Source organism: Pelobates fuscus, chromosome 2, assembly GCF_036172605.1.
Source record: "Pelobates fuscus isolate aPelFus1 chromosome 2, aPelFus1.pri, whole genome shotgun sequence".
In the NCBI taxonomy this organism is placed as follows: domain Eukaryota; kingdom Metazoa; phylum Chordata; class Amphibia; order Anura; family Pelobatidae; genus Pelobates; species Pelobates fuscus.
The window spans coordinates 21,952,528-21,975,153 of record NC_086318.1 but is presented as its reverse complement, the minus strand read 5'-3'; the positions used below and the strand labels follow the sequence as shown (position 1 = coordinate 21,975,153).

General features: G+C 42.3%; 1 protein-coding gene across 1 annotated transcript in view; it reads left to right on the top strand.

The window, feature by feature from the left end:
- ELP3 (elongator acetyltransferase complex subunit 3) overlaps window positions 1–22,626 on the top strand; it is a 157,583-nt gene that overhangs the window by 84,724 nt on the left and 50,233 nt on the right. Inside the window, exon 10 of the mRNA XM_063442001.1 lies at window positions 7,437–7,630. Coding sequence (XP_063298071.1) covers window positions 7,437–7,630 — 194 coding nt within the window. The remainder of the gene's footprint in view (window positions 1–7,436; window positions 7,631–22,626) is intronic.

The window sequence follows — 22,626 nt, the reverse complement described above, 5'->3', positions numbered from 1 at the left end:
GCTGTAATGTTTGTGTTGTCTGTGTATGTGATAGTAGGTGTGATGACTGTGTGTGATATGTATGCTATGTGTGATATTTGTAATGGGTGTATTAACAGTGTGTGATATGCGTGTATTGGTTGTATGTCACACACACACACACACACACACACACACACAGAGTCAGACGGCCATACACACACACAGGAAGACATCCACACACACAGGCAGACAGTCATACACACACACACACAGACACACAAAGGCAGACAGTCACACACACAGACATACACAAAGACACACACAGGCAGACAGTCAAACACACACACACACAGACAGTAATACACACAGACAGTCATACACACACACAGACAGTAATACACACAGGCAGACAGTCATACACACACACACAGACACACAGACAGTAATACACACAGGCAGACAGTCATACACACAGACACACAGAGGCAGACAGTCATACACACACACACACACACACACACACACACAGACAGTAATACACACAGGCAGACAGTCATACACACACACACACAGACAGTAATACACACAGGCAGACAGTCATACACAGACACACAGAGGCAGACAGTCATACACACACACACACACACACACACACACAGACAGTAATACACACAGGCAGACAGTCATACACACACACACACACAGACAGTAATACACACAGGCAGACAGTCATACACACACACACACACACACACACACACACAGACAGTAATACACACAGGCAGACAGTCATACACACAGACACACAGAGGCAGATAGTCATACACACACATAGACAGTAATACACACAGGCAGAGAGTCACACTCACCTGACAATCACTCATTGTGGAGGCAGTGCAGCTCCTGGTGACTGTTTGGTGGGGAAGCAGGGACTCCTCCCTGCTTCCCCTGCAGCAGATTTCCGGCGCTTTTAGCTCCGCCCCCGCCGCACGGTAAGCTCCGCCCCCGCCGGAAATGTTAAAAAAAAAATAATAATTTTTTTTTTTTAATTCCGGCCGGCTGTGCGGCCGCACGGCGCCCCCTGCACCATGGCGCCCTGTGCGGCCGCACAGCTCGCACACCCCTAAGGCCGGCCCAGGGGTAGACTAAATAAGTGCTGGTACTACGTATATCGGAGGTTATAGGAGGTAGGAACAGCTGGGGAGAGCATTCTGCTCAGACAGGGATGAATTAGCTTGATGGGAATGGGGGTTAGTAAACCTTTTTTTTTTTTTTTTTTTTTTTTAAAGCGATGCAGTACAGTTTGTTTGCTGGGTACCTTGACTGAAGATATTCGGATATTGTTGGGTTGGGTGTGAGACGCCAGCGGGGTTTTAATCATTTTCTTACTTGCTTGAAATGCAACTTTTACTGTAACATGAAAAGATAAACATTTTCCACTGAAAGTTTCCTATTCTTTGCTTTGTGTTAACGCACTTATATTGCAAACAAATCAGTTCTTCCGAGGATTTGTGTCCCTGAAACTTGTCCTCCATGTATGTTGAATGGATTTTTTTTTTTTTTTTTAAATCTTCTTTTATACCTTTAAACACAGTTTTGAATTTGCCCATTTGTCGTATGATCTACCCTGGACAGTATAGGTTAAAATCTTAATTTTATTTTTTAACTGTTGTGGGAAAAAAAAATCAAATTTCAGCTAAAACACTGTCATTTTGAATTTGACATTTATTCTAATTAACTAGGAGATGACTTTCCGCACTATTACTGTAGCAATAAGTAATTGAAAGGGAAGTTGAGGAGAGACATCGGTGAAGATCTCTACTCAATTGTGCAAACATTGAGAAAATAAAACAAAAATAATATAAAAAATATAGAGGGAAGAATAACTTCCCATATTTCCCATCTTATCACTGGACTTTGAGTTAAAATAAATAGGGGGGGGGGGGGGGGGGGGCGGCCTCAGTTAGAATGTTTCGATTTCCTTTCCATCATTACCAGAAAAGACTGATACTGAGCAAGGAGCTCGTCTTTGTAACCCTCAATATAATTTGATAGGTTTCCACCAACTTTTATTTGGTCATTAACTAAGTTGATCATTTTCTCAAGGTTAGGCTAATTTTGAGAGATTGAAAAAATAAAAAAATAAACTTCTTCCTCATCCGGGCAGTTGTTATTTTTCTAATAAGTGAATTGCTCCCGCCAGTTTCCAAGGAAACAAATAACGTGAATTAATTTGAACATATAAGAACACCACCTTCTGTAACTATAATATATATATATTTATTTTATTATTTTTTCTCTCACATGCTGAAACATTGCATTTGATCCTTATCATGGTGATACAATGTATTAAGGAAAATAAACAATTCTCTTTTATGATTAAACTTTCAGTTGTCTAGAAGAGGTAGCTCCTCATTCTCCCACCCCTTAGAAACCCTTGCTGCATTGGATCGAATAGAAGCAAATTAAAACCATTTCATCTGCAGTATTCCATGTCTAGGCTGGCGACATGGTCCCATAATGCTCCAGGAGTACTATGTGCTCAGGAAACACTGTGATCGTTCCTTACACACGCATATGGCACTATGCTGGTTCAATAAATTATCATTTTACTCTCTGGCTGTGCCTGGCCAACCAGGAATGCAGTGTAAATAAATGGTATGACCACTAAGCACCAAAACAACTTTAGCTTAAAGGACCACTATAGGCACCCAGACCACTTCAACTCAATGAAGTGGTCTGGGTGCCAGGTACCCCCTAGTTTTAACCCTGCAGCTGTTTACACTGCAGGGTTAATCCAGCCTCTGGTGTCTGTCTCCCTGACAGCCACTAGAGGCCACTTCCGCGATTTACACAGAGTAAATCGCACTTAATTGACGCTGGACGTCCTCATGGAGTCAAGTGTCAAGAGATCCCCATAGGAAGGCACTGAGTAATGCTTTCCTGTAGGCGGGTTTGAATGTGCTCGCGCTTCTGGCCGCGCATGTGCATTCGGCTCCACGCAGGAGTTGACGTAGATGGAGGTGGAGAGGCCACCAGCGCAGAGGAAGCCTGACGCTGGATTATGGTTAGCAAATAATTGGTCAATTAACCATTTATTCACCATTTAGGTGACCAGGTCTCTAGAGCGTTGGGAATACTATAGTGTTCCTTTCACGATATAATAATTTTTTTTTAAAAAAGGTAAGATCCGATAGCTAACTTTTAGTTTTTAATTAGCTGGGGGGCTGTGCAATAAAATGAAAATGTGTTTTTTAAGATAACATTTCTTTTTTTTGTTTGTTTTATGAAGACTTTTATCAGAAACATTTTTGTTGTGTCTGTTCCAATTCTAATTTCACTGCGCTGTGAAAAAAAACTAAACAAATGGCTTCAGCCCCTAGAAGATTGCAATTTTATGGTAATTTTAATAATGGCTCAATTTGGCAATGAATGTGTGCACAGCTATTTCTGTAGTGTGGGTCTTTGCAGGAAACCTTTTCCAGGGAGCTTTTTAGAGATGAAAAAAAATATAAAATATGAGCTAAAATAAGTATACTAATTTAAGCTAAATGTGCCTGGGTAGAGGCAGTGTTTGGGAAGAAGAAGGATTGCCTACTCTTATAGAGCCACTTTTTTTCTCAAATCCCTTTAAAAATGGCCACTTCTAACCGTTCTCTGTCGATACCCATACATCAAGTTCTAAACGGCTGACCCACAAGTCCAGTTTGGTACAATTTCCATGTTGATTTGCGTTTTTGAAGTCTGGCAGAGCATCATAGGAATTACAGTTCATCAGCATCTGGGAGTCTACCTATGTACCTGGCCTGCTTTACAGAAACTGTTATTAGCAAACGTTATGAAACGCTACATATACATTTTTTCAGGCTGCTATCCCTATTATGGCGCAATGCTTAGTGAACTGTACTTATTGTATGAGCGCCTTGTGGCCACATTAGTTTACATTCCTTGAAATTGTATTTGACCATTTTTCTGTTTCATTTTTTCTGTTTCATTTTTTGTTAAAGCTACAGTGTGACAAAATGTGCTTCTTTGATAAATAGTTCAGATCCTGTCTGAAATTGCAGGAAAAGGCCCTGTATAGCCCCAATATTTCTGTAAAGTGGGACAAACAAATGATACATTTGCTATTGTGTTGGTATCCCTGAACACCAAAATGTGAACTAATTCACAGTTTTGTCTTAAGTACATGCGCGAACTATGCATAGAAACAGAATGTGACGGCAGATAAGAACCATTTGGCCCATCTAGTCTTCCCAATTTTCTAAATATTTACATGAGTCCCTGGCCTTATCTTATAGTTAGGATAGCCTTATGCCTATCCAACGCATGCTTAGACTCCTTTACTGTGTTAACCTCTAACACTTCAGCTGGAAGGCTATTCCATGCATCCACTACCCTCTCAGTAAAGTAATAATACTTCCTGATAATATTTTTAAACCTTTGTCCCTCTAATTTACGACTATGTCCTCTTGTTGTGGTAGTTTTTCTTCTTTTAAATATAGTCTCCTCCTTTATTGTGTTGATTCCCTTTATGTATTTAAATGTTTCTATCATATCCCCCCTGTCTCGTCTTTCCACCAAGCTATACATGTTAAGTTCCTTTAACCTTTCCTGGTAAGTTTTATCCTGCAATCCATGAACCAGTTTAGTATCCCTTCTCTGAACTCTCTCTAAAGTATCAATATCCTTCTGAAGATACGGTCTCCAGCACTGCGTACAGTACTCCAAGTGAGGTCTCACCAGTGTTCTGTACAATGGCATGAGCACTCTATTACATTGTCTGCCTTGATACATCCCATCTTTCAAATATTGTTATTCTTTTGAAGAGGAATTGAGAAGGCAGACGCTAATTGTCATAGTAATACATGTTATGGTACTTCCTATATATGAGGTTTGGTAGATTCGTTTTACCTAGTTTTGGTTTTCTTGACAATGATAGAATCTGAACTCTTCGAGGAGGGGTCCTTGAGATAGACAATGCAGGTAGCACATTATAATTTATTTTAGGAAATCACCCTGAATTATGACTTACTGTATTTTTTTTATTATTGAAAATCCAGTTTGTTTCAAAATTAGATCTTCTGAAAGTACTTGCCGACACTCTTCTTTTTTTATTATCTATATGTATAACCTATATTGCTGTGATTTTCTTTGATGAGTAATCACAGCTTGCAGACAAATGTACTGTCACAAAAAGCCTTAATGTAAGCATAACTAGTTAGAAAGCCAAACGTTTTCTGGTAAATGAATTATAACGGTTTCAGCAGCTTGTCCAGCTTTAGCTGATGTACTCCCACACAGTGACGTTTTAAAAATGATTTGTAGCGTACCATGTAAAAATAAAATATAAAATACAAAGCTGCAAACTCCTAGACCAGAACAGTAATTGAAAATCCAGAATGAATAGTAGAAATCTGCCTGAATGTCCCTTCCTATCCTGAATGGGTCAGACACGTACAACAGTTGTGATAGAATTCTAGGCATGGCTGTTACTCATTTTTCTTCTCTCTGCTCAAATCCTTGTGACAGGATACGTACACATACCATTTATGTCAAATATTTATGGTGGTGATTTATTTTCTGTAGACCCATGCTGTCCAACTTGTTCGTAGTGGCAGGACGACTATTTCTTGAGCAACTTGGGAGGGGAAGACAGGTCCATTAAAACTTATTTTGTAATGTAGTTCTACTTGCCATTCATTTTCCCCCTCTCCTGCTTATTCCATGTCTCGTCATATCATTGCTTGATCTCCTACCTCCTCCCATTCATTCATTCTTTCATTATTCACCTTCAGCTCTTCTGGTTTTCATGTCGGGACGTGACCGTCATGTCTGCATTTGCAATGGTTCTGTGTAAGAGGCTGTGCGCAGTATATTCCAAAGATAGGCAACCTTCGGCACCCCCAGATATTGTGGAGTACATCTCCCTTGATTCTTTGCCAGCGTTATGGGATATAAGGTCCACGACATCTGGAGTGCCAAAGGTTGCCTACCCCAGTATATTCCTTTCCTCCCATTGGTGGACTCTGTTTAGTGAAACCTGCGACTGCTCCTTCATGACGGTAGAATTCACTAATTATGGTGCTGCATATCACCTGTCCGTCATTGTGAGCAGCAAATTCTGTGCTCGGGAGGGACCAGAGACAATCTGTCACTACATTAACCACCCCCAGCGGGAGAGTATATAGAGCGAGTGGCCTCCCGACATGGAGCTATACCTTGAAATGTAATACTATTAACGCTAGTCACCTGCTCACTTCATTTGGAGGCCCCGGGCTTCAAATAAGATCCATAAAGACAGCATAGAGTGCACTGTTTAAGTGTCAGACAGCTTCACACATGTAATATAAGCCATTGCATATTATTTCAGTTCATTTGTATTGGATGGAAGGTAACATTTTCAATGTAGGAAGCAGACACAAACTTCCCAAACTCTAGTGAATGGAGATGCAGATGGATCACTCGGTGGGATATTTCTGTCGCTTTTTTAATGGATATTGCCCCAGAGTTACTGCAGTTCCGGCTCGATGAATATAGACGATACTGAGCACTATAACTTCATTCTTTTGGCTTTGCCCTTTTCTACGATATAGAAGACTAACACAAACTGTTTTTTAAATTGTCGTATTGTTAAATGTTGCTTGGCCGTGACGCATGCAAAGCAGTGGCTGCAATAATATAATCAGCTTGTAACTGCTATTATCCACGGATGAATCTCTTTGTGGGTGCTGTTTTGAACATCACATTACAAAACTTTCTTTTCTCTAGTTTAATTTCAACATAATTTTATAACTTAAAAAGAAATAAAACTGTCCGTTCTCTAACCACATTGTTAGCAAAGATAAATGGTGGACATTTATTACTGTCTGTTTAGGGTTGGAGGCTGTCAGTAGACACTAACACAACAAAAAACAGCAGAACAATCTTATGCCAAACATGTCTTTCGCAGGGGCATTTAAAATGCCTTTTGTGGAATGAACACTAAAATTGCCTAGTCTCAGACTGGCTTGTGATCATGAGAGTTGTAGTCAAACTATTGTATTTGTGTCTGTTCTGTGAATGACTAACAAGCATTTAACTTCCTAAGACTTTGCTATAATATTTATATTCACTAAAGTGAGAACTGTCAGGGATTTAAAGTGATACTAAATAGCTGAACTGGAAGCCGAACTGGAGAAATTTGTAATTCTCCTATTTTGGCCTTAGCTTTATAATTCACTTTAAACTCCCAAACATTCTCACTAGAGTAAATAAACCCACACTGTATCTCACTCTGCAAAGTTTTTTTTTTGTTCACCCCCCCCCCCTCCCCCCCTAATATTCATTATTGATTTATTTATTTCAATAGTTTTTAAAGTCTTAATTGCGTATAATTGATTTCAGAATTGCCTGTAGAACCGTGGGGTTAAAACCAAGTGTTTGGTCAGTTAGACTTTGTTTATGAGAGATATTTGAATGCTTTTTTTCTCCAGGAATTTTTCGAGAACCCCGCATTCCGACCTGATGGGATGAAGCTGTACCCAACGCTAGTTATTCGTGGCACTGGCTTGTACGAGCTGTGGAAGACTGGACGATACAGGAGTTATTCACCAAGCACTTTGGTTGATTTGGTAGCTCGGATTCTGGCTCTTGTTCCACCATGGACGCGTGTCTACAGGGTGCAGAGGTAAATGTTTCAAACCAAGTCAAGTTCCTAAAAAAAAAACCTCTGCATGTTAATTTATTGTGACTAGTCATAACTTTTACCTCTTGGTACTTTGTGGCGTGTCCTGAATGAAGACAGGATGCCATTTTTGTCTTCACTTGCTGTTTGTCATCATTCTCTGTGATGCCTGGATCATAATTTCACGGTCAGTTTTTCTGCGTAGTTACTATATTTATACTTATCTATGCTTGGTATTAATTACAGTGTATATATACAGTAGTGTAACTTTGAATACTATTAGCATTTGTATAGCGACAACCTCGTTCGTAGTGCTTTCCAATTCTAAAATTGACCAGAAGTAATTTACATACGGAATATAAGAAGTGAAGAAGACCGTGCTCAAACTGGTAAAGACACAAGAAAAATCACAGCATGTCAGAGTTAGGGATTTATGAAGAATATGCCTGTGTCAATATAGGATAGTAAAAGTGTTGTGTGGAAGAACCAAATAGTGGCAGGAGAGAGTGAGCTGGGCAATAGAGGTACGGGAAATGATGAGATGAGGGTTGATGGTAATTTTTACTAAAGAGGAGTTTTTTATAGTTACTTCTTAAAGGATTGGAGGCTAGGGGAGAGTCTGATAGCACAGGCTAGTGCATTCCAAAGTGTGACGGAGCTCCAACGCTTGAGAAGTCTTGCAGGTGAAAGTTGGCAATGCGGGAACGAGCAGATGTCAGGAGAAGATCATTTGCAGAGTGAAGGGAATGAACAGGGTATATTTTTTGAGTAAAGAGGAAATATAGTGAGGAGTGGAGGTAGTGAGGGCTTTGTATGTTAGTGTTAGCAGATTGAATTGGATCCTGAAGGGTAGAGGAAGCCACTGTCAGGTGACGTGTGGGAGAAGCGGTCGGTCAGGAACCAACTGAAGAGGGACAATGCGGGTATGTGGAAGGACGATGAGTAGTGAGTTGCAATAGTCAAGTCAGGAAATGATGAGTGCGTGTTCAAGTGACTTAGTTGTATCTTGGGTTAGAAAAAGGCAAAAGGTGAATGCAGGCAATATTTTTAAGTTGGGAGTTAGAGGACTTGGAGAAGGACTGGATGTGTGGAGAAAATGAAGACCTGAGTTAAACGTAACACCAAGGCAGCAAGCTTGAGGGGTTGGGGTAATAGGTGTTCCATTAACTTGCAGGGAGATTGATGGAGTAGGGCTATTTGAGGCGAGATGAGGAGTTCAGTTTTATACAGATTATGTTTTCAAAAACAGGAAGACCAGTTAGAGATTGAACATAGGTAGGCAGTTTGTGATGAGTTCCATAAGAGCAAGAGAGAGGTCAGGGGAGGAGAGGTAAATCAGAGTACTGTAAGCATATAGATGTACTGAAATCCAAAGGAGTTAATAAGGTTATCAAGAGGCAGTATAGATGGGAATAAAAGAGGACCATGAACAGAGCTTTGTGGAACACCAACCGAGACAGGCGGCGGGAAGGATGTAGTGGCACAGAAAAGAAGACATAAAATAAGCGTTCAGAAAGATAGGATGAAAATCAGAAGAAGAGCGCGGTCAACAGAATCAAAGCCAGCAGGAGTGTGTTTTATTGCATTCATTATAAACTATCTCCTAACTTATACTTTTGTTTAACACGCTTTCCAAATGATTCAGTACTGTTAGAACAACTTTCATAATTGTTTATCTACAGAAGTCAACCATTAAAGTCAATGGTCATTTTTGTTGATAAATCATTTGAAAAGTTTTTTTGTAACAGTATTGAGCCATTTGGAAAGCATATTAAATGGAGGCCTTAGTGTACAGCATCTATTGGAATTTGCCACAATGGGTTTTTGTGTTTCTGTTTGTATTGTTTTCCTCTCTTGTTCAAAGACGCTGCATTATTCTTTTAAAAGCTGGCTGCTGGCTTTTTGTATCAGCAGCTTTGATGAGGGATATTTGTAACGGAGGTTGTTTTCATTTCCAGGTACCTGTGTTTAAAGGTGCCGCACGAGAATACCCAATATTTCACTCCAGTAGTCTAATTGAACACAGATAATCTGTGCTTTGCTCTGTGATGGTAGAACAATCAAAGTGAAAAATGACAAGCACCGGAAACTACACAAGCTTTACAGAATGGCTGCTTTGTTTCGCTTTGTATTTGGGTATCAAGGAAAAGCACCAGGCATCTTTATTCATTTGTCAGAGCTAATTTACTGCAGCATTTAATTTGAACTTGTAAAGAATCGAAGTAACAGAACCATTCACATATTACACTTTTGTGTAACGTACAAGAAAATCGTATTGTGGATCCTGTCAAATTAATATAACTCTGAGATTTGACAGGGAAATATATAACCTCTCTGTGCACCAAACTGCTGAATAAAAGAGACTATCGGATTTCTAAATAACGATCAAATCGTTAAAAAAAAAAAAAAATAATCCTACGCTCTAGAAGAGGTTTTGTGCTAAATGGATGGAATTTTATAACATGACAGGAGGCTTCGTATTTGCTTAAGTCTCTCTTTACTAGAACTCCACAGCAGCACAGAAAAAACAACCAATCAGAAAAAAGTTAGATACTATAAAACTCCCCTCCCCATGCATCATTTCCTCTTTCTTTGCTGCTCCGCACCAGTACAGGTCAGAGTACCACTGCCTCCTGCTTATGTGGGTGGCTTTGGGTTGTATTATGATTTATTAGGATTTATATTTGATTTCTTAGTATATTTACTTATTTGTTCTCTGTACCTTTATTTAGTACCATGTGTTCTGTACTTCTATATATTATGTTATTTTTTGTGTCATTGTCTGCTTACATATATTTCTTCTTCCCTTGCCTTTGCTTCCCCTGTCGTCTTAGGGATTTCTTCCCTTCCATGTGGTAGTTTTAGGGTTCTTGGGGGTCTTCCCTGTTTTGCATGTCTTCCCTCCCTCCCCTCACTGCCCACTCTCTTTGCCCGCCATTTTCCGCGGGCTGCCTGCGCGGTATAGGGGTTTCAGGAGACTAGCCTCTGGCTGCCTCCTGATTTCCCCGTTCCCCTAGTTCCATTCCGGCAACCGAGGTGCTCGCGGTCGGACGCGAGTACCCGCCGGCCGTTCCACTCACACACGTGGCCGCCCCGTCCACCACATGGCCGACCGCCGCGCTCAACTTCTTCACAGAGCCGCAGGCGGCCGACTGGGTGGAGGAGTGTGCACCTACCCGCGGCCTCTCCTCCGCCCACGGTGGTCGGATCGCGGCTATCGCTGCCCTGCTTTTTCCCCGGCGGATTGCCTTCCGTTTTGTGTGGAACGGAGGGCTCTGTGCTGCATCCCATGCCTTCCTCCCATGTACTATGTATTTGCAGCATATATCTCACAGATTACTGTGTATCTTAGGGCATTTTTCACTTCTTCAGATATATTGTATATTGTGAGTTTTTATTGGATATTCTGTCTTGCTCTGGTTTTTCTCTGACAACCACTTATTAGTTTTTTCTGACAGCATATATCACATAGTTTTTCTGCCAGTGTTTTTTCACATATTAGTTTTGCTGTCAGTGTATGTCACATTAGTTTTTACTGACAGTGTACGTCACACATTAGTTTTACTGACAGGGTATACCACATTTTAGTTTTCTGATAGTGTATATCACATTTTAGTTTTCTGACGGTGTATATCACATTAGTCTTTCCGACAGTGTATATCACATTAGTCTCACTGACAGTGTTTTGGATCAAAGAAAACTTTGATTATTTGTCTATCTACACCTTCCAAATTGATTAATGCATGCATATGTCTTCTGGAAGTAAAATCACACCGGACACATTGCAGGTTTTGAAAGAACTCCAGAGAGGCCTTTATTGCAGGGGGTGCAATTCCCTTTTAAAGCAGAAAAACGTCATGTACAGAATCACAATTAGCATACAGTATCATTTATCCATTGGTTAGCAGTCTAAGGGGTCTTTGTCTAAACCCACCCTACTGGGCGTGACCCCCAGCATCATCACATGACATTTCTTTGTATCCCAGCTCCATTTTACTACATGTGGCATATTTCTATAGAACTTTTAGTTGCACAAAGGAAGTGGGGGAGAAGTTAATAAAAGAAGCTGTTACATGAGGCTTGCTCAGATGGGAAGGGGGGGGGGTGAGGTAGCAGCTTAGGAGACAGCTGCTGCCCCGGCTAAAGAGGAATTTGCAGAGGAAACAGTTACTGAGTACACAGAGGGGGGAAGGGAAGCTTTTACTCTAGAAACCAGTTTTTTTTTTACACAGTGAACACAGAATAAATAGACATTAATAAATAGCCATTTTGGTTTAATTCTTCTGTCCATAACAACAGTGTATATCACATTTAGTTTTTCTGACAGTGGAGCTCACATTTTAGCTTTGCTTTGCTGTCTATGTATATCACATATTAGTTTTACCGACGTCGTATATCACATATTAGTTTACTGACAGCGTATATCACATATTAGTTTTCTGACAGTGTATATCACATATTGGTTTACTGACAGTGTAGATCACACATTAGTTTTACTGACAGTGGATATCACATGTTAGTTTGCTCTGCGGACAGTGTATATCACAGATTCTGTGAGTTTTACCGACAGTGTGTATCACGGTTTACTGTGGGTTTGTTGTCGGTGTATAGCGCGGATTGCTGAGCGTTTCTGTTGATTGTGTACATCGCAGATTGATGTGAGTTTTGCTGACGGTGTATGTCACGGATCGCTGTGAGTTTTACTGTCAGTGTATATCTACAGGTTTCTGTGAGTGCCTGATGGGATACGTCACAGGTTATTGTGAGTTGCAGATATATATGAACTCAGTTACACAGACTCTGTACAGGGTGTTTACAGTGCCAGTTAGCTCTAGGATTCATCTCCGTCTCAGTATATATTTTTTCTGCCCAGCTGGAAGTCTCTGTGAGACTACTCTGGTATGATTTCTCTGTCCCTGGCATATTTTTCTCGCTTACAGACCTGGCTCTGACTCAAACTGGTAAGGGAGACCAGTCTCGCTGATACCATAATTTTTTACCAGTTTCCCGGGGGAATTCATTGAGTTGGCTATCGTTAGCCCTACTCCATACCAATTCGCAGTTTACGGAGAGTATTGCTCAGTGCATCTTACATTCATGGACATGGTAGTCACTGGAACAACTTCCGCTTATACCCTATACGGATGGAATACCACTATTTGCCTGCTGGGCATTGAGGGACTGCGAGTCCCGGTTCAGGTTATTCATACGGCGTTACGCTGCCTATGGGTTGGCGTCTAGAGGTCCTATGTCACAGGATGCTCTGAGGCTCTGTTTTTTTTTTTTTTTAGGGACCTCTGCTGAACTCGGAGGTCCCCATTGCTCACTCCATACCCATAGGAACGCGCTACGGAATCGGAGAGCGCTATATGAATAACAGGTTATCATAATATAACAATAATACACAATTCAGGATTGGCCTGCTATGTCTGTGCCCATAAGAACGGCCTGCTATGTCGGTGCCCATAAGAATGGCCTGCTATGTCTGTGCCCATAAGACTGGCCTGCTATGTCTGTGCCCATAAGAACGGCCTGCTATGTCTGTGCCCATAAGAACGGCCTGCTATGTCTGTGCCCATAAGAATGGCCTGCTATGTCTGTGCCCATAAGACCGGCCTGCTATGTCTGTGCCCATAAGACCGGCCTGCTATGTCTGCGCCTATAAGAACGGCCTGCTATGTCTGTGCCATAAGAACGGCCCGCTATGTCGGTGACCATAGGATCGACCTGCTAGGTCTGTGCCCATTAGATCGGCCTGCTATGTCTGTGCCCATAAGATTGGCCTGCTATGTCTGTGCCCATAAGATTGGCCTGCTATGTCTGTGCCCATAAGATTGGCCTGCTATATCTGTGCCCATAAGATTGGCCTGCTATGTCTGTGCCCATAAGATCGGCCTGCTATGTCTGTGCCCATAAGATTGGCCTGCTATGTCTGTGCCCATAAGATTGGCCTGCAATGTCTGTGTCCATAAGAACGGCCTGCTATGTCTGTGCCCATAAGATCGGCCTGCTGTGTCTGTGCCCATAAGATCGGCCTGCTGTGTCTGTGCCCATAAGATCGGCCTGCTGTGTCTGTGCCCATAAGATCGGCCTGCTATGTCTGTGCCCATAAGTACGACCTGCTATGTCTGTGCCCATAAGTACGGCCGACTACGTCTGTGCCTATTAAGAATGTCGGTACCTATTAAGACGGCCTGTTATGTCTGGGTGCCGTACCCCTGCTAGGCCGCAGACCTGGGGGAATATCACTGGGAAATGCCGGTGCCCACCAGTGACATGGAAATAGGCAGGTGTCCAGACTGGCATCTTTGCCAACCTATCCAAGAGGAAACCAGTATACGGCCATCTGAATACGGTGGTTAGGGTGAAGGCCCTAAACCTCATGCCTGAAGGGCAGGGTTTTTTTTATAAGGTACCCGGTCATACATCTCCAAGGAAGACTTCGCACGGGCAAGGATCGGTGCTCGAGAATTTATGTATTTTTCTCTTATCTGCGTTAAATTTTTCGTTTTCGTAACTTCTTTTTCCTTTCGCTCGGGTCGTCGAGAGGCCTGACTTGACCTCCCCCGACCTCCCGGGTGCTTGTGGATTGCGGAGAACGTCTCCAGCTTTCCTCTGGCTACCAACGGTCGTCCTGGACCCCGCGCGCGCGCACGGGATCCGGGCGGACAGTTGGTAGTTTTTTCTTTTCCACTGTTGTTTTCTTCCGTGGATTGCCATCAGCCTTATACTGATATTGGTATTGGGTGTACCCTACAATTGGTCACCCTGATTCTCTAGGGACTCTAGTTTGGACCACAGGAGGGTGCGGCCCTCCATCATCCCGATTCAAGAATACTTTATTTTCAGGAACAGAGAGCGTACCCTCTCAGATACAGGACGGACACTGATTTGTTATTGGAGGGCGCATACTCAACCTCGGCCGAATACTGGGCTGGATACAGAGTACATGTTCGGAGGACACGTTCTCATAGAAGGAACCGGTCACGGATGTAAACCCTACTGTTTTGGTTGTTAACAGGCGCGGCCGCTCAGGCTATCGGCCGGACGCTATCACGTTAGTCGATCTCATTAGATGAGAACGCGGCTCTCTCGTACACTCGACACTCTACACAGGCTTGTACCTGTGCAAGACATCGGTGACTGCATAGCGGGGCGTCCCTCCTGCATTCGATTAGATCTGACGCCCGTACTACTGATTTCGTTATAGAGGACTGCCTAGTCATACAAGATATAAATTTAGTCTGGATCCCTCTATTCTATCTCCTGTGAGGGCTCTACTGGGTCTGGATCACTTAGGTACACACACTACTGGAGATAGTACGGCTAACGGATGGCCTCAGGTATTACGAGAGTGCAGGTTTTTGGTATTTTCTGCACCTTATAAATCGGAAACCTGCTTTCTGTTTTTGGATATCCAGACTATTGCGGACCAACCGCACAGACCGTTTCTCCCATGTCAAGATGACAGAAGCTACGGAAACCTTCATGGAGCGAAAGGACACTGCCTTGCTCGGGTACCAAGATCAAGGAAGGCCAGTTATCCGGCCCCTAGGTAACCGCACACATGGTTCACATGGTAAGACCGGACATCCCGGTTGGCTTGAGTTCCCTGCTCATACGATCTTGGGAGAAGGGGGCAGGACGGCGCCATCTCCTCGGAACGCTTACCTGGCGAACAGGATTCGGAGTTGGTGGGTTCTCCGTCTATTAGCTATTTACCCCTCGCGGGAGCCATTCTGCCTTTTGATTCACGCTAACCTACTCTTCAACTACCGTCGAGGAGACCTACGGACCTTGGGAGAGTACCTGGGGTACCCCGACTCCTACACAGACGCCTTTCACTCTTAGGCGAGGACATACCTGGATGGAAATCTGCACTCCGGTTTGCACTCTCCATCCCTTTGAATATTTCTGGGATTCTCTATTCCAGAAATTAGTCGACCACTGTTCCTCCACACGAGTTCAGTTCGGAACCATGACTGGACGTCCTTTTGGAATCTTTTCTCTACAGAGTCCGAGGATTACACAGTCCATTTGGAATGTCGGAATCACTTAGGATACGGCTAATTGACAACACTACAGTTTATTCTCGGATGAGACATCTCACCAGGTAGACCAGGAGTGAACGAAGGATCATACTCGGTTATATTGCGTCTTGGTGGTGGACTTAGACACATTCCTTGTGATTGGGGATCTACCTGCAAGATCGCGTCGCCGGATGACCCTGACACGATCGAAGGAACCACCCTACAGATCAAGAGTTGAGACAAGGGGGCAATTTCTTCTCGCGGCCTTGCATCCGCAAAAGGCCTTCGTTATTTTTACAATTACAGGAATATAGCTGATAGGTCAGTTTGCAAGCTCAGGTCCCAACCGCTAGGAAGCGGGTGACAACAACAAGTTTGTTGGATCCATCAGCAGATGGTGTTTTTTCTGTGTTTTGAGATGCTTCATCGGCTGACATCTTCATTGATCCGTCTACTGTCGTTTTTCGCAGTTGGTAAGTGCAATTAGGATTACTCCGCTATCTCCTGGAATAGGTACCAGCGACACAACCAGCGTTGGATTGGTGATCTGAGCGTTGAAACAGCAAATACGAAGCCTCCTGTCATGTTATAAAATTGTAGATTATGCTAGCTTTAGTGTACCTATAATCTTAATTTTATTAATGACAGGAGGCGAGTATTTCCCACCCATTTTTATCCCTCCCTTGTTCTATGTTTATAGTTTGGTTTGATCAGGTACGTATGCAACTCTGCTTGTTGTCTCTGCTACCTGTTGCATGCTCTTATGTCTTTTCTTTCATAAGTAGGGTTGGGATATCTAGAATTTAAGGTCATTTTGGTTGCTACATGGGTGCACACATGTTTATTCAGAGTACATTTCATTGGATAATCAACCTGTTCGATTCTGTTTTTCTCTCGTTTCAGCTTACAGTCCATCAACACTATCTAGTTTGACGGTTACTCTCGGATGGTGGACGTCATTATATTCATCGTGTCTAGGACTTCGTTTCTTCCCCATGATGTTCTCTGCCTTTTATTCTGTTTTTGTCGCAGCTTGAAAGAGGAAATGATGCATGGGGAGGGGAGTTTTATAGTATCTAACTTTTTTCTGATTGGTTGTTTTTTCTGTGCTGCTGTGGAGTTCTAGTAAAGAGAGACTTAAGCAAATACTCGCCTCCTGTCATTAATAAAATTAAGATTATAGGTACACTAAAGCTAGCATAATCTACAATTTGTTTCTCTGACGATATTCTTTCATTAAAAGGCACTTTTATTACTACATAACAATAATCCCTGTTAACCCTTTAATCACTGCTGATTCCCCTCCCACCTGCTATTATTTAGGCAGGCTGAGTGAGTTTGGTGGTGATAAAACATTAAATAGCAATAGCAGGGTTGGTGGGGGGAAAAAAGTTAATTTGCCGGATAGTTGAAGATTTTTCCAGAGGAGCTCTGTGGGAGCGGTTATAATTGATGGGAGGGTGCGCTGTGGAAGCAGTTATAATTGATGGAAGGGTGGGCTGTGGGCACAGTTATATTTGATGGGAGGGTGCGCTGTGGGAGCGGTTATAATTGGGATGGTGCGCTGTGGGAATGGTTATAATTGATGGGAGGGTGCACTGTGGAAGCGGTTACAATTGATGGGAAGCGATTACAATTGATGGGAGGGTGCACTGTGGAAGCGGTTACAATTGATAGGAGGGTGTGCTGTGGGAGGGGTTATAATGGGAGGGTGTGCTCTGGGAGCGGTTATAATTGATGGGAGGGTGCACTGTAGGAGTGGTTACAATTGATAGGAGGGTGTGCTGTGGTAGAGGTTACTATTGAAGGGAGGGTGCGCTGTGGGAGCGTGTGACAATTGCTCTTTACCATGGCTGTTTGCCACCAACTCCTGGAGGAGTGTGGAAGCTGGCCTCCTGTCCACCGGCTATGGTCCAGGTCGGAGACCCCGTTCAGGAGTTAACCTCCCCAGCTGCCATTAGCAGCTTTCCCTGGGTGCCCCTGATTAGGCACTTTCCCTTTATTCGAATGGAACCGAACACTAGCTCCCTGCCAGACGTTCTCATGAAGAAACCCACGAATTGTCCTCAGCGGTACTTAGCCACGATCATTATGGAACTAAATACGTCATGAGGACTTTGTGGGTCCCTGGTCACCTCAGCGGGACTTAGCCGCGAATGTTATGGAACTGTTTTCAGCATGAGGTAACAGTGCTGTTCCTGGACAACTTGGTACAGGGTTTCGGATCACTTTGCAACCCGCCAGAAGAGTGCTTTTTCGAGGAAAGGTACCTGAGACTAAGGGACACAAACGCTGCCTAAGAGCCAGGTGGAGCACCCCCTATTTCGGACGCATGAGCTCCTGAAAGTTGACCGACAAAAGCACCAAATGCCCTGGAACTATTTTGGGCATAGGACCACATGTGCGGCCGTTCATAACTTTAACACAGCGTTTCCCTACACTGCATGGATCTGAGCGCCATTTGGAGAACTTGGGTGCTCAGATCAGGGCTATTATGGGATGTATTATTTGTGGGGTTATTGTATATTTTTATGCTGTTTTGTGATATTTTTATGTTTTATATATTTGTGTTTGCCTCTCTGTTCCTGGGAGATAATTAGCTTACCAGTCTTTAATGCAATTATCTCCCAGGCACAGAGACCTTTGGGAGGGGCTTGCATTGTATTGTGTGGAGACCCCCTTCTGGGGGTGTGTATATAAGCAGGCAACGTGGCCATAATAAAGCAGTTCCTTTACACCCTTCACTCAGTCTGGGCTAGTGTTTGGGTGGATCAGCTATACTCTTTTTACAGGAGAGTTTAATCACTTGAGACTGTACCCAGGACCCTGTTCCAGGGTGGAAAGCGATAGAGAGACCCCAGCCAAGCTGCGGCGGCTAGGGGCTGATGCACTCCTGTGTCCCAGAGGAGAGCTAGGAAGCAAATTTGACGGCGGTACCCAGTCTGGGTGCCAGACTGTCTGTCAAAGAGCAGTTACAATTGATGGGGGGGAGGGGGGTGCGCTGTGGGAGTGGTTACAATTGATGGGATGGTGCCCTGTAGAAGCGGTTACAGTTGATGGGAGGGTGCTCTTTTGGAGCAGTTACAATTGATGTGAGCTTGCTCTGTAGGAGTGGTTAGAACTGATTAGCGCTCTATCATTTTCAGTTCCTAGTAAATGTTTTGCAGATGCACATGTTGGTAGCTTAAAGCAGACACTCGACCCCTGCGAACACCGGTGATTTGGTACAAATGCCTGCTTCTTTTTACAAGGATCCAGTAGGGTGCTGTTCGGTAGGATTGTTCGCACAAATAAGGTGAACAATCGCTACCTATGAACCAGGGGAACTGTTCAACATTTGATTCGTTTTGGAACTCTCGACTCGGTCAGAACTTTACCCCGGTAGTGATTTGTAAAATAATGGGGTGGTGGGTCACAAACACAATAATACAGTATTAAAAAATACATTGTGGGCTGCTACACACAATAATTAGCAACTGGTTATATAGATATATAAATGAAGGAAGTGTGTGCGCACCAAATAATAATAACTATATCTCAATACAAACATTTTCAAAATATAGTAGTAAATTTAATGACTTAAATATAAATAGACAGAACAGATCATCTCCAAGGAAAATATAGATATACTGAATAGATACATCTAATACCCAGAATAGCAACAAAGTATGCAATGCCATACAAACAACTGCAACCGAGTTGCTTTCCAAGGGTAACTGTAATCAAATGCGCACAATAAGGATAATAATAAAAAATTGAAATATCCAAACTCCTAAAAAGGGTCATATGTCTTAAATAATGGAAAAAGGGGTGTAAAATAACAGACCTAGAAAGGAGTAATAAAATAGAATATAAAAAGAGTATACAAAGTATGTAAAAATCCACACAACACAGTGTAAGCCAATAATACAAAATAGCAGCAAAAAACACAAGCAAAAAGGTACTTATCCGTCGGGGGGCCCCCACCACAGATGACGAGATCCCAACAAGCTGGAATCTTGTGATATGCCGTGGCCGGGAACTTCGAAAAAAGGCTGCGGCTGCCTTAAAGGACCATGTCTCTGCTAAAAATGAGGACCATGGACGTCTACGCATTTTATCTATCTAGGAGACTTTTTCAAGACTGTGGTCCAGGGTCTATAGGACCTCATCTCCCTGGACCACAGTCTTGATAAAGTCTCCTAGAGAGATGAAACGCGTAGACTTCCATGGCCCTGATTTTTAGTAGAGACAGAATATCGATGCTTCTCCTTTAAGACAGCCGCTGTGTATCATGAGATCCCAGCTTGTTGGGTTCTCGTCATCTGTGGAGGGGGGACCCCGACGGATAAGTACCTTTTTGCTTGTGTTTTTTGCTGATATTTTGTATTATAGGCTTACACTGCGTTGTGTGGATTTTTATATACTTTGTATGCTGTAAACATCAAGTTTTGATTGATGTTTGGGTATGCGAAACGACAAAACACTTGATTTTTCTGATGACCTGCTTGGATTTCGGGAGAGTACGAACCAGTGTGCTTTGCGATCGGGCTATAATTATTCAAGCCTCTAGCATTTCGGGATTGTGTGAACGAACGTACTTAATGAAGTACAAAGGGTTCGTTACAACAAGGAGCATATATGGACCCGTTTGCAGGATAAAGCTATGTGAATTTCTACAGTTACATAGATAAAAGAAACATTTGAGCGAGTTCAGACATTCTCACATTTGTAATGTTTTTGTACATTTTAATGTTATTTTCATGCCTCAAACGCACTTATTTGTTAAATATGTGGATAAGTAAACCTAATATTAAAAATCCTTTAAAGTGACAGTTGCCATTTAATACGGTAGCATTTAGGCTTTTTTATGACGTGTTTTAGACCTATTGTCAGAATATACAATTAGTGATCAGCAAATGAACTGTATGGTGTTTCGTACTTTTCACGGCTACTTAAAATTGCCTCCATCAAATCATTATTTAGTCACTCCGTTCGGTTGATGTTGACATGTAAATATCTGCTTTTGCTACCTGGTGCAGTAGATTCACTATTTGCTATTCAGGAAGGAATCTACTCCTATGTAGCAGTTTGTAGGATATGAGGAGGGGAGGGTTTGTATGACGGCTTTAAGCTGAATCCTGGTCTGGCACAGTCATTGCAGAGCATAGGAATGGTGATTCATGTATTTCCATGTTCCTTTATAAAATGGGAGTCAATCCCAACCTGACGTATGAAAGTACAAATATGCATGGCTTAAACATGCTTGGTTTTCAGTTCAGGTCAAAGATCTGTGCTTAAAATTTAAGCCCATACTTTGACGTCCCCTGTGTGTGCAGATTACTACATTGTAGCTTAATGCATTTTATTATATCGAAAAAACTTGCTTAACTCTATTTAAGCAGAGAATTGTTTTCATGGACATAAAGATCTGCTTGTGGCTTAAGAAGATCTATTTCTGTTACGCCTTACGGAGGACCATTTATCTTCCACATAGTGCCTTCTTGTCTTTCGGCCCGAACAGTCTTACAAAGAAAGACCAATTAGATGGGCAGTGAGCTGTTCTCGTCTCGCTGACAAATAGCTACAGATATTTCTTAAATGAAGTGATTTTTAACACTCTCTTTATGAACATGAATTGTTTGCTTGGCCATTACGTATTCTTTTGTCTTCATTGTCTTCCTGCGATACCGTACGTGGTCTTATTGTGCTTCAAGAAAATCAGATTTCCGATTCTAGAGGAGACCGTAATAAACAATGAAATAAACCAGCGATTAGATGATTTCATGGCTTCTGTGTGAAATTATCGGTCAGACGTGGCTTTTATGAGAAATTGCTCACGGAGGAATTGCTAGCTGTCCATTCACTTTGTACAGAATGTGGCAGCACTGGTCGATCTTAATGAGTTATTTAAAATATCTGGTTTCTCCAGCTATATGCCACAATGCCATATGTTAGTTCTGGGATACATTTATTTTTTTACATTACATTATTGAACATCCCCTGGATGTTGGGCTAAGGTAACGTCCCCAGGATGTATTTGAAAACCAGAGTAATCTGAATGTACCTTTCTTGGTTAAATACTTTGTTATTATTATTAACTCAGTCGGGCATATGATGTTATTAGATTTGTATCAATATTGTAGAAGTAAGTAGAAGTATAGATCAGGGTGTTGCAGTGGATGTGATCTATTTGGACTTTGCCAAGGCATTTGATACAGTTCCACACAGAAGATTAGTGTTCAAACTCAAGGAAATCGGTCTAGATGAAAATGCTTGTTCTTGGGTAGAACATTGGCTTAAAAAAAGAGTACAAAGAGTTGTCATTAATGGTAAATTTTCAAGCTGAACAGAGGTGGCAAGTGGTGTCCCTCAGGGGTCTGTTCTGGGACCCCTTCTATTTAACATGTTTATAAATGATCTTGAAGACCGAATTGAAAGTCATGTTTCAGTGTTTGCAGATGACACCAAACTTTGTAAAATAATACAATGTGAGCAAGATATTACTTTGCTGCAGAGGGATTTAGAGAGACTAGAGGACTGGGCACTCAAATGGCAGATGAAATTTAATGTTGAAAAATGTAAAGTTATGCACATCGGCGTAAAGAATACACAAGCAACGTATACCCTTAATGGAAGCGAATTAGGGATAACAACACACGAAAAGGACTTGGGAATTGTTATAGACAACAAACTATGCAACAATGTGCAATGTCAATCAGCAGTGGCCAAGGCCAGTAGGGTATTGTCGGGCATGAAAAAGGGCATTCATTCTCGGGACGAGAATATCATTTTGCCTCTTTATAAATCACTGGTAAGACCACACATTGAATATGCTGTGCAATTTTGGGCACCTGTTCTAAAGAAGGATATTATGGCACTAGAAAAAGTGCAGAGGCGGGCTACAAAATTAATAAAAGGAATGGAACATATCAGCTATGAAGAAAGGTTAACAAACTTAAACCTATTTAGTTTAGAAAAACGTCGCCT